General features: G+C 43.8%; 1 protein-coding gene across 1 annotated transcript in view; it reads right to left on the bottom strand.

Annotated features, from left to right (window-relative positions):
- Nucleotides 1-683: 683 nt before the first annotated feature.
- The window catches only part of Ppic (peptidylprolyl isomerase C), a 14308-nt gene continuing 2938 nt past the window's right edge, over nucleotides 684-12053 (bottom strand). Inside the window, exons 2-5 of the mRNA XM_005356108.2 lie at nucleotides 8376-8489; nucleotides 7857-7950; nucleotides 5361-5545; nucleotides 684-1448 (exon numbers count right to left, since the gene is read on the bottom strand). Of these exons, the coding sequence (XP_005356165.1) occupies nucleotides 1320-1448; nucleotides 5361-5545; nucleotides 7857-7950; nucleotides 8376-8489 (522 nt within the window). The 3' untranslated portion in view covers nucleotides 684-1319. The remainder of the gene's footprint in view (nucleotides 1449-5360; nucleotides 5546-7856; nucleotides 7951-8375; nucleotides 8490-12053) is intronic.

Consider the following 12053-nt stretch of genomic DNA (forward strand, 5'->3'; position numbering starts at 1 on the left):
CATCTTTTGCTGAGATGATGAGACTGCTTTGGCTCCTCATTGCCTGGCAGGATTCTGTTTCCATCTAACCAGAGCTTGGCTTCAGATATCACACAGCCCTAAGACTGTACTGTCTAATTTCATTAAATATAGCCTGAATCTAGACTCACACTATCAACTAAGATTCCATAGCAACTGGACTCCAGACAAGTCTAAACCTGTGATTTTTCTAACCTTTGTGCCATGGCCTCCCACAGGAGGGTCATATGCCAGATATTTACATTATGATTCATAACAGTAGCAAAATTACAGTTTTTTTTAGCAGTGAAACAATGTTATGGTTGGGGGTCACTACAGCATGAGGAACTGTATTATAGGGTTGCAGCATTAGGAAGACTGAGAACCACTGGCCTAAATGTTAAGTAAAAATTAGTGAGTGATTAGCTTCTGTGTTTGGGATGTAGGTTCTGTGCCCCATCTCCAGTGCTCTTCCAAAGGGTCCAGGTTCAATTTCTACATACATATGGCAGCTCAGGCCGGCTCTATAACTGTCAATAACTCCAGCACTAGTAGCCTCTTCTAGACTTCATTGGTACTGCATACACATGCTGCACAGATATACATGCAGACAAAACATCCATCATATAAAAAAAATTGAAAAACAAAAGTCTTGCAAAAGAGCCAATTTATATAAAAAGCATTTAATATAAAGAACATCACAGCACAAAAATGCTGATGACATACAACATGTGATATTCCTCAAGTTTCCCTTTACCTGTCAAGGATTATTTGAATGAAGAATGCTAAGCGTCACTGTAGCTACCTTTCTCAAACAAACCTTCTGGATCACTGAACATGGAGATTACAAGGAAATGAGTGGAACTAAACAAATAAGCAACCATGTTCTGAAAAATAAATAGCCAATACAAAGTTTTTTGACTTAAGCATAGCACCATTGAAAAAGACGGATATGTTGTTTCAGTTTATAGCACCTGAGTGGATGATATGCCAAAATCCATGCACAATAAACTTTGGTTTATTTTTATAGTTGTTGGCATGGTGTTTTAGAAACAGAACTAGACTAGACTAGATTCAAACTCACTATTTAGCAAAGACTGGCCCTGAATCCCTAATCCTCCTGCCTCCACCTCCCAAATGCTGGGGTTACAGGTGTTTGCCAGGACATCTGGCTGTGTGGTTGATTTTTAAATTTTTGTTGCAATCTGAACTGGGAGATAAAAGAGCACAACTTTAAGCAACTAAAGAGTCAAAAGACAGGTAGCAGCTAGCAGATGCACACACGGACCAGCCAGCGTGTGTTCCGTTTTCCGACATTTCTGTCACCAGTCAGGAACCTCGACCACAAAGGGCGTCTTCACGTCTATCTTGCCACTGTTCACGATGGTGCAGTCAGTGAGCGGGCGGTCATGGTCATCCGTGGCTTGAAGTTCTATGGAGTGTACCACAGTCTGGAAAGAGAAAAACAGAGGTGTGGCTCAGCTGGGGTCTGCGGCTATGACAATTCGCAGGAATAGCCAGTCCAACTCCAGAAGTACAATGGGAGATGTTTGTTGCTATTGCTCTTTTGAGACAGGGTCTCGACTATCAGGCTGGCCTAGAGCTCAGGACATAGCTGAGGGTGACCTTGACCTTTTGATAGTCCTGCTTTCACCTCCCAAAGGCTGGGATGACCAATGAGCACCGCCATAACAGGGTGAAGAGGTACAATGGGTCACATCCAGCCCTTCCTATATGTTCAGTAAGTCCTCTAGCAACCGAGCCACATCCCCAGCCCTGGGACATATGTGTTATCATTCTAAAACCATACAAATAACTCTAGCATTCTCCTTATCTGCTACTATCACTCTTCAAAATAGTGCCACTGTGCATGGAGCACATAAGAGACAATCCTCAGATTTTATATATATATATATATATGCCATAATATATATACATGTATATATATGTGTGTGTTGTGCATGTAATAAATATGTGTATATGTGTATAGGATATATGTATATGTACATGTGTTATATATGATATATGTTATATATGTATGTGCACACACATATATGTGCACATTATATACACTCTATCAGTCCACTCAGAGAGATAAAGGCACTTGTTTCTTAGAAACTCAGGTCATATCTATTTCCCCATTTTTAAATAATAAACATGTTACATTTGACTTAGCTAGTCTTATAAATCCATAACTCTAGTAAAAGATACTTCTATTTAACTGCTATAATCCATTGTAATTATTAGCATGGCATCGGGGTTGGTTTTAGCTCTCCCCTAACTCTCATCCAGGCTTGTCAATGCAGGCCAGAAAGTATTTGTGAAAGCAGCCTAGGCTCTGACTTTACTTATTTAGAGGTGACCTAAGCCATTTGTCTAGTGGTTGAATTTGCCATGGATGTAATTTAATCCCAAATTGTAGGGGCCCTGGAGGGCTTCTCAAGCCCATGAGCCTAAGGGTCACATTGAAGGAAGGAGGACACTGGGACCAAGAAAGTCATTTCTGATGATTTCTCCAGCGGGCAGCTCAGTTCCCAGCCTTGGGTTGGGTAAAATCAGGACAGCAATGGAAGTGTAAGAACCACAGCTAGGGAGGCGCTCTGCACACTCAGATGACACAAAGCACCCAGGAAAGCAAAGCAAAAGGCTAAGGGAAGCCAGGGTCAGTGTGCTGCTTTGTGTTTCAACTTGACACAAACGAGTCTCCTAGGAAAAGGAAACCTGAACCGAGGAACTGCGGGCATTGGTAGGCATGTCTGTGGGACCTTTTCTTTGTTGATGGTTGGTGTGGGAGTGTCCAGCTCACTATGGGTAGGACCACTCTGGGCAGCTGATCCTGGATGTATAAGAAAGCAGGCTGAGCAAGCCATGGAGAGCAAGCCAGTAAGCAGCATTCCTCCACGGCCTCTGCTTCAGCTTCCTGGATGATAAACTATAAGTTGGAAGTCTGATAAATTCTGTGTTGGCTAGTTTTTTGCCAACTTGGCACAAGCTAGAGTCACGGAAGAGGAGAACTTCAGTTGAGAAAATACCTCTATAAGATCTGGCTTTAGGGTGTTTCCTTAAGAGGTGATTGATGGAGGAGGGCCCAGACCATTATGGGTGGTGCTATCCCTGGGTTGGTGTTTGTAGGTTCTATAAAAAAACAGTCTGAGCAAGCCATGGGGAGCAAGCCAGTAAGCAGCACCTCTCCATGGTTTCTGCATCAGCTCCTGCCTCCAGGTTCCTGTAGTGATGAACGGTGATGGGCAAGTGTAAGGCAAATAACCCTTTCCACCCCAAACTTGCGTTTTTTTCACGGTGTTTCAACAAAACAAACCCTAAGTAAGACAAATCCTTCCTCCCCAAGTTGCTTTAATCAGTGTTTCATCACAGCAACAGGGAAGCTAACCAGGATACCTGGACATTTGGCAGACCCTGAGAGAGCAGCTCTGGGCAGCTGTAGGAAAAACCCCAAGAGATGCAAAGAGTGAGGCTGTTCAGAAATGGGTTAGGAATTGGCTCTCCTTGTTATTTTTCAGTGAATAACTAGAAATGTAGATATGGGTCCTCTTAATAATTTCTGGTTATTATAACCTATATCTTTATGTATGTGACTTAGTATGTGGACAGACTCATGAGTTCAGGATTTTTTTTTTCAAGACAGGGTTTCTCTGTAGCCTTGACTGTCTTGGAACTCACTCAAATCCAGAGATCTTCTGCCTCTTGAGTGCTGGGATAAAATGCATGTGCCACAACCACATGGCTCAGGATTTTTTTTTTAAAAAAATATTTCTTCATTTACTTATTATTGAGCCAAATCTTGCTTTTAACCCAGGCTGGCTCAGGACTTTCTTTCTAGCACAGCTAGTCTTGAAATCACAATCCTCCTGCCTCTCCTCTTAAGTACTGGAATTACAGTCATGCACCATTACACCTGACCATAATATTTTAATTTAATTTAATTTCTGAGACAGGTTCTCACTATCTATCTCTCTGTCTGACCTGGGATTCACTATGTAGACAAGGGTGGCCTCAATTTCAAGATCTGCTTGCCTCTGCCTCTTCAGTACTGGGATTCAAGTTGTGTACCACCTGCAGGCTAATACTTTAATTGTAGTAAGAAACAGGTGACAAAAATTTGCCATCAATCCCTTTTTAAGGACTATTGTGTAGCGGTATAGTCTATGCCAAAACATTGCCATTCTAAAGGCAGGCTTCTTGAGATTCAGGAATAAACAATTCACAACTCTCAGAAAGTCCCTGAAATTTACAAAATTCACAAGATACCTCCCCCAAGTTATATAAGGAATAAAGATTTCCGTGGGCAAAGGGGCAGCTGAATTGCTGAGGGGCATGCATAGAACTCCAAGGTTGTAGCTTTTTTAGGTGGCCATCCATGCTGGGATGAGTTTTTCAGTGATGGAGCTGCCTTTGCATCAACCATGTTCCTGTAAGTAACCTCTCCCCTAGACTGCTATAAGAAACCCCAATAAACTCGTTGGTTCACCAAAGCTGGACTTTGGTAGAGTCACTTCATTGGTTTGTCATCAGTGATCTATCTAGAGTGAACAGATGTTTGTCCATATCTTTCCAAGAAAAGTCCCAAAACGAAGACATAGCTCAGTAGTGGTTATATGCATGCAGCCAGAAGCTTTGTCAGCTTGCAAAACTGGACTCTGTATTCATTAAATACCTCTCTTTCCCCACCCCTGACAGCTGTCAGTTTTTTTTCTATTCTTATAGATATGACTACTCTAAATATCTCGTATAATTAAACTCATACACATTTGTCTTTTTTCAAATTGTGTGTGAATAGACAGATTGATTGACTAACAGAAAGATCACACACACACACATATATATATACATACACACATGGTTGTTACAGCATGCATTTAAATGTTCTTTTTAATATCAAATAATATTTCATTGGATGCATATTTGGTCCCTGGTTTATTCGGTTGCATTTCTTAAATTAATGGAAGTACCTAACTTCTTCACTGTCTGCTTTAACACCTCTAGCAATTAAAATTCCATGCCATATGTAACTTGTTCACCTTCAAAAACTCTAGTCACAGCCAGGCAGTGGGTGGTGCACGCCTTTAATCCCAGCACTTAGGAAGCAGAGGCAGGTGGATCTCTGTGAGTTCGAGGCCAGCCTGGTCTACAGAGCAAGTCCAGGAGAGCCAAGGCTACACAGAGAAACCCTGTTCTGAGCCCCGCTCCCCAAAAAATAGCAACAATAAAACAACAATAAAAAACTCTAGTTACCATAAAAGACTATCTAATAACACACTTGAAGATTCAATGAATTACTGAAGGTCTCCTCATATTTAAATATAAAGCTTTATAAAAGAGGAAAAAAGGATATATCAAATTACCATCCCATCCAGGACTTTTCCAAATACAACATGCTTGCCATCCAACCAGGTGGGCTTAGTCAAGGTGATGAAGAACTGGGAGCCATTGGTGTCGGGGCCAGCATTGGCCATGCTGACCCATCCGATCCCATAGTGCTTCAGTTTGAAGTTCTCATCAGGAAATGACTCACCATAGATGCTCACCCCTGGGGGAGGCCAAGCAAGGAGGGACAAAAGCAAATGTTAGAAGCAAACCCTCCAGAGAAACTTAGGTTGTTCGTGTAATCAGTTAACGGCATCCCACAGGTGATAGGAATGAGGACAGGCAAGCCCACAAAGTGAATGGGTAGGATAAAAGCGACCCATTAAGGAAATAGGCACCAGGGTATGAACTCAACCAAAGGAGGCCCTTTATATGGCATAAGATGAAAGTACCTGGGGCCTCAAGCCAAAAATTGACCAGAATAAGTCAGTGATTTTTTTTTGTTTGTTTTTTTGTTTCTGTTTTTCGAGACAGGGTTTCTTTGTGGCTTTGGAGCCTGTCCTGGAACTAGCACTGTAGACCAGGCTGGATAAGTCAGTGATTTTATTTTGAAGAAAAGATGGCATCTGAAAGCAGGGTAGAAAGGTGGCTGAGCCATCCTGGTGTTTCTGCTCCCAACCAGGTAACTAAGCACTGAGTGCATACATTGGCTTAACCCCACAACAGCCCCGCAGAACAGACTTTCTCAGGCCCGGTTTTTGCTGGGAAAGAGAAAAAAAAAACAAACACGGGCAAATATCAGAGCAGAATTGCAACGTCTGGCTCTCTGACTGTAAGCCTACTGCTCCCTTGTCTCTGTCACCCAAGGGCCTATGCTGCCTACCGCTTCTTCCAATGGTCTGTTTGTCCAGTGATTGTCAACCTCAAAATCCTGCCTCAGCGAGAAGTAACAGAGGTGGAATTAAAACCGAGAATTTTAAAGCTGATTGGCTAGGACATAGGAGAAGGCTTGAAGATAGCTCTGCCCACAGAAAGGCCTAGGCTAAATGGTCCAAAACTTCCTCTCTTCCAAACTCAGAAAATTTTAATCTAAGACACCCCCCCCCCATACACACACACATGCAGGGAAGGCAAAGAATAGAATAAGATAGAAAAGAGGGTCACTGTTCCTGCTGACCGCTGGTCAGAGGCGGGTGCGGATGGGAGCACTGGTGCTGAAGCCAGCTGCAGAGCTACCCGAGAGCCAGGTGTTGCAGCAGCTGGGTGCTCCTCGGCATGGTTCTCAGCAGATCTTAGCCTGGAGGAACCTGAGTGCGCGTCACATCCTGTGCCAATCTGATAAGATTTTTTTCTTCTTCTGTGATGCTGGCGATTGACTGAACTCGAGGCCTCGTGCGTGCCAGGCAAGTGCTCTACCACTGAGCAACATCCCCGGCCTTTGTATTTTCACAAGAACTAAAGCTCAACCTTCAAAATGTGTATAGCAAATCCAAGAGTTAAATGGCAATACTTTTTAAAAAAATAAATAAGCCATTGCAAAAAAAAAAAAAAGTAAAGTTCAAAATAATACCTGAAAATAGCCTAAATGCTTCTTTGAAACGTCATCCACTAATATCTACCAAATCCAGCATTTAATTCTGAAGTAGATTTAAGTTCTGTCTAGATGCATGGATGGATGTACTCACTGGAGGGAAAACACTCCCCGGAAGGAGCCGATGATGACCCTTGGAGAGATAACAGTGTAGTTTGAAAGTAAAAACAAAAAGTATTTGTCTTTTATTGAACTTTGCTTATAAAACTTAGTTTGTATTATATTTGTTGATGGCTCAGCTACGACTTCAACATTGCTTTCATTCTTAAAAGGACCAACAATAAAAGAAAGCAATTTTGATAGAAGAGGCAAAAATTTACCACGATCTACCACCCACATGCCAGGGCTGTCCTTCTGGCCCCTTCTCCTCCACACCCACACCGGCTGCTGGCTGTCACACCAGTGCAGGCACACCTTTGCTTTAGTTCTCCCTCTCTGTGGCAAACATTTGTCTATCTTCTATACTGAGAGAAAGATCTTTTTAATGCCTGCAAAGTATCCTGCTAAATGACTCTCTCTCTACTGTGTAAAGACCATGAAAATCAAGTCATCCTGCTCAGCCTCAGGAGCACCTCCCTTGTTCATATCTGCTAGGATTCTGGTGCTAGGGCTCTACAACTCCATCCTCCCTGAAGACCTGGAGTGGGAGTCAGGCACGGTGGCGTATGCCTTTAATCCTAGCACTCAAGAGGCAAAGACAGGCAGATCTCTGAGTTAGAGGCGAACCTGGTCTACAGAGTACATTCCAGGACAGCCAAAGCTACACAGAAAAACCCTATCCCCAAAACAGAACAAAACAGAAACAAGCAAAGAAGAAAGAAAGAAAGAAAACAAAGGACTGGAATGGGCTTATGTTTTCGTACCATAATTGTGAGGTTCTCCAATTATGAGCTTAGGGTCCAGCTTGGCAAATGGGAAAGGAGAAAGAGAAAGACCATGTTACCTCCGGTGCCATCTCTAGCCGTGAAGTCCCCTCCTTGAATCATGAAGTCCTTGATGACGCGATGGAAGATGCTTCCTTTATACCCGTAGCCTTTCTAAAGAGATGGTTGCAATTGAATACACAAGTAGAAATAATAACCCTCATTGAAAGATGAATAGTGCTTATCTGAAAGTGAGAACATCTGAGCAAAACATCCACAGAACTTGCCTCTGTTCTAGCAATTATATACAAAGGAAAGTTTATCATTAGCTGTCCAAAATAACTGAAATATAGGAATCAACTACAAATGGGAATAAGTAGAAAAGGAGCAGTCAGTACTTTAACCTGGTGTTTTCTACTCTCATTTTCTAGAAGCCCAAGGACACTGAGTGGTTGAATAATTCTAAGAAAACAAAAGTCTAAGGTGTCCCACACTCATCTGATATATTAATTCTCATCTTTCTGGAAGACATCATTGCATCCTGTCTAAAGGAAGATCCACACGTGTGCACAGTTACAGTCAATAAGGCTGGGACGGACCTCTCCTGTTGCCAGAGCCACAAAGTTCTCCACCGTCTTGGGTACCACTTTTCCAAAGAGGCCAATCACAATTCTACCCACATCTTTGTCTCCAATCTTCACATCGAAGAAGACCTGTGGGAAATGGAGATGCAGAGTCGAAGGTCACCACATGAAAAAGACAGAAGTTTGAGCTAAGTCAAAATTAAATCTTAAAATTGGCCCCTATAGGAAAGCCTGTCCAGCAGTGTCTTGTGAGAGTCACGAAGCCTGCGGCCAGTTAGCAGTGCTGACACAACACTGTGCAAGCAGGTCGTTCCCAAAGATTCACTCAACAAACATTTACCGGGCACCACCTACGAGTCGAGCATGAGCTAAGTACTGAGAAAGCTTGATTCAGTATGGCCAGAGTTAGCTCGCAAAGGCTTCAGGCCATTATTCCCCTCGACATTTTCCCTCAGCAAAGCACAGCTCTGCTTTCCCCCCTTCCTGCTTTGTGGATGAAGATTAGAACAGAGAATATTGCTCTTCTTTTTATTCTTGGCAGGAGGGAAAAAAAACACTTAAGAGGAGCTGAAGCCTAGCTATCCAAATTCATCTTTTGTCATTTTGAACACTGATGAGTCCTTAGTAGACATCTGCTGTCAAGGGAACGGCCAAAGACCATGAAACACAGCAGCAGTCCTTCGGCAGGCTTGCCACTCACATCCAAGAGAGCAAGACACCAGGTCCCCAGCAGAACAGGTAACCTACAAAGCTATTGTCCTATAAACTTCAACACAGGATTCGGGTGTCCGGTTCCCATGGTCACCCAAGTAGAATTTGTTCTTCCGCTGTCATCTTAGAACAAAGAAAGATAACATAGCTAGAAGTGCACACGTCACATTTTTTTTTTTCCAGATTAAACCTTAAAAGTTCTCTTGGAGTTCTTTTTCAAAACCGTTTCACCTGGAAGGAAATTACACACACTTGGCTTCACAAATCACTATGTTCGGATGATTTGGAGACAGGAGGCTTGAAAAGGCCACAGAGTCAAAGGTCATTCCATTAGCAAGTTTAGATTATACGAGCCAATTTACTGTTTGAATGGGTAAAAAAGACATTCAAGGGATGGCTTTAAAAAAAATATTAGACGGGTTGTCAAAGGAAAAAGACGCCTTGCAAATCTAGAAAAATCACTAGGTAAAGACTGTCAAACCCAGCTCAAGGCAAGGGCTCCTGCCAATATATCAGAAGTCCTGTCACGGGCTGATGTGATATTTCGTGCTTTGTGTGGCATTGACATTTCCACGTGGCCAAAACAGCCACCGTTTTATTATATTCATATACAAGAGCTTTCCTGAAAGCATTGAAGACTTGGCTCTTCGTGTGAGGTATGGCAGAAGAGAACCACCCGTGTGGCTTGAGGACAAAAGGCCGCCTCAGCACAGGTGAGGCTGGCAGGGAGAAGTGGTTTCTCGGAGGGGTTTCCCTGCCCCAGTAAGAAAGGAATGTGGGCAATAACAGAACAGCTCTGCCCGAGATCCAGGGGTGTAATTTTGAAGAGACAACCAGAAAGACACATGCAAAGCCTTCCCGACTTTTAAAATACAGGACCAAATTCTTAGAAAGCAACAAGGAAGGCAGCTGCAGGGGATGAAAAACCCATTACCCATATCTGCAATGAGAATCCCATTTTCACACACGGCTCTGTTCGCATGTCTCTTAATTTTTTTTTTCTCAATTGTCCTGCCCTTCGACTCCATGAAGACACTATAAGGAATCTCATCCGAATGCTCCCAACTCTAATGGAAATGGCAGATTCCAAGCTTGTCTAGCCAACAAATAGCTATTAAATACCTCCCTACAGGGCAGTCCCTGCACACTGTCCTAACGCAGCAGCTAAGAAACGGGATATGCGGTGCAGTGGGAGGCAGAGGGAGAGATCTGTATGAGGTTGAGGCCAGCAAGTTCCAGGTCTCAAAATAAAAATTTATAAAAGAAAAGAAAAGTAAAAAAAAAAAAAATGACCACAGTTGGCACAAGACAGCATGTGAGCTATGCCCAAGAACACTGTCTGTGAAGTTTTGGAGGGCAGGACAGGTTGGGAGAGGGCACCACGGAGGACGGGGAGAAAAGCATGGAAGGAGGCAGCGGGCTCAGGGACAAGACTGGGCATATACCTCAGCTGACACTCCTTCCTGGAGCCAGGACAGCCAGGCAAGACCCATGTCTGCCGAGCATCAGGGCAGCCTTTCTCATGGCTGGGGCAGGTTCCATGCCAGTTCTGTGGGGCTGAGGACAGATGCCTCTCTCAGGGGTCCTGCTTTGCCTGAGTGAGGCTTTGGGAAGGGGCCCCACATGGAGCCCAAAGAGAATCTGGACACTTCATAGCAGCTCAAGAGTGAGGGTCTCCGGAACCGGAAGGTTGGCTGAGATGGCATCTCCGTGTGCTTTACCACCTCGTGTAATTAATCCCCAGCCCACCTGTTATCACTAATTCACAGATGAGGACGTGGGGAGGAGGGAGGCTGACTGGCCTGGGCTTTGCAGCTAGGAGTGTGAGCATTAGGAGTTCAAACCAAGGTCCCCTCTTATTAATCCGTGACCTCTCACTATAGCACCTCCAGAATAGAAACTGTCCTTTCTGATTCTCAGATCTCAGTTCGATGCCAATAGAAAGCAGACAAGCATAGACCACTGGATAACTCAATGTCACCACACAGGAGGGGAGCTAGGTGCCAGGCAGGCAAACCTCTCCTTCCACGGGACTTGTCTCTGACTTTGCTGAAGCCCTTTAGGAATATAATCCAAGCTGGACGAGGAAGAACTACAAAGCTCCCTCTCCCCAAGAAAGAGAAAACACATATAGAAATGATGTGGGGTTTTGTTTTGTTTTGTTTTTAAATAGGAAACTGGTCCTTATAAGGCAAATCAGATGAAGTGTCATGGGAAGGGATGAAGGTTGGCGGCGGGGTAGGGACTGGAGTGGGCTCCTTGGAAAAGCTGGCACTTGGTTTCCACGCCATGCTTAGTAGGTAGGCGCCGCAGACGCTTCTGATTCCTGGGTGCTGCCCTGAAAGTCATTTGAAAATTATGGGACACTGACGGTTTAAGGAGGGATGGGGGCTCCTAAAGCCTGACCAAGTGCCTGTAGGAGCAATCCTGTGTAGATCTACTTTCAGATTCACCCAAGAAGACAGCAAGTTCGAAATGGTTAAACCCAATTCCACTACTAAATGGCGATGGGACCTTCAGTAAGTTAAAATTGAGCTGTATACCTCATCTATTAGATGGGTGACATTTGCTTTCTAGCTTGGGCTGTCGCACTAGGATTCAGGGATGAACAACACTGAAAAGTGACCTCACAAATGAGGGGCCACAAACTAGACACTTACCTACCTTATCACACTTCATCTGCAAAAGCCCATAATATGCAGAGAGATACGTACCCTCCAAATATACACATAATAATGAAGAGTTATCATTTCCGCATACTTTCTACAGAAGAAACAAAGTCTCAGACAGTAGATAACTTGCCCAAAGTGCCTTGGCCAGCATCCCATGACCACTACTTCCCGACATGATTAAAAGTGGGAAAGGGCGGTGTCATTTTTTATGCACTCTGTGCAGGCTTGTGCGGAAACCCCGTGGCATCCGCTGGAAGGTGTATTCTGAGCGGAGAATCCAGAGCCCACACCAGAGCACCAGCGAGACAGG

The sequence above is a fragment of the Microtus ochrogaster genome, chromosome 18 (genome assembly GCF_000317375.1).
Source record: "Microtus ochrogaster isolate Prairie Vole_2 chromosome 18, MicOch1.0, whole genome shotgun sequence".
Classification (NCBI taxonomy): Eukaryota; Metazoa; Chordata; class Mammalia; order Rodentia; family Cricetidae; genus Microtus; species Microtus ochrogaster.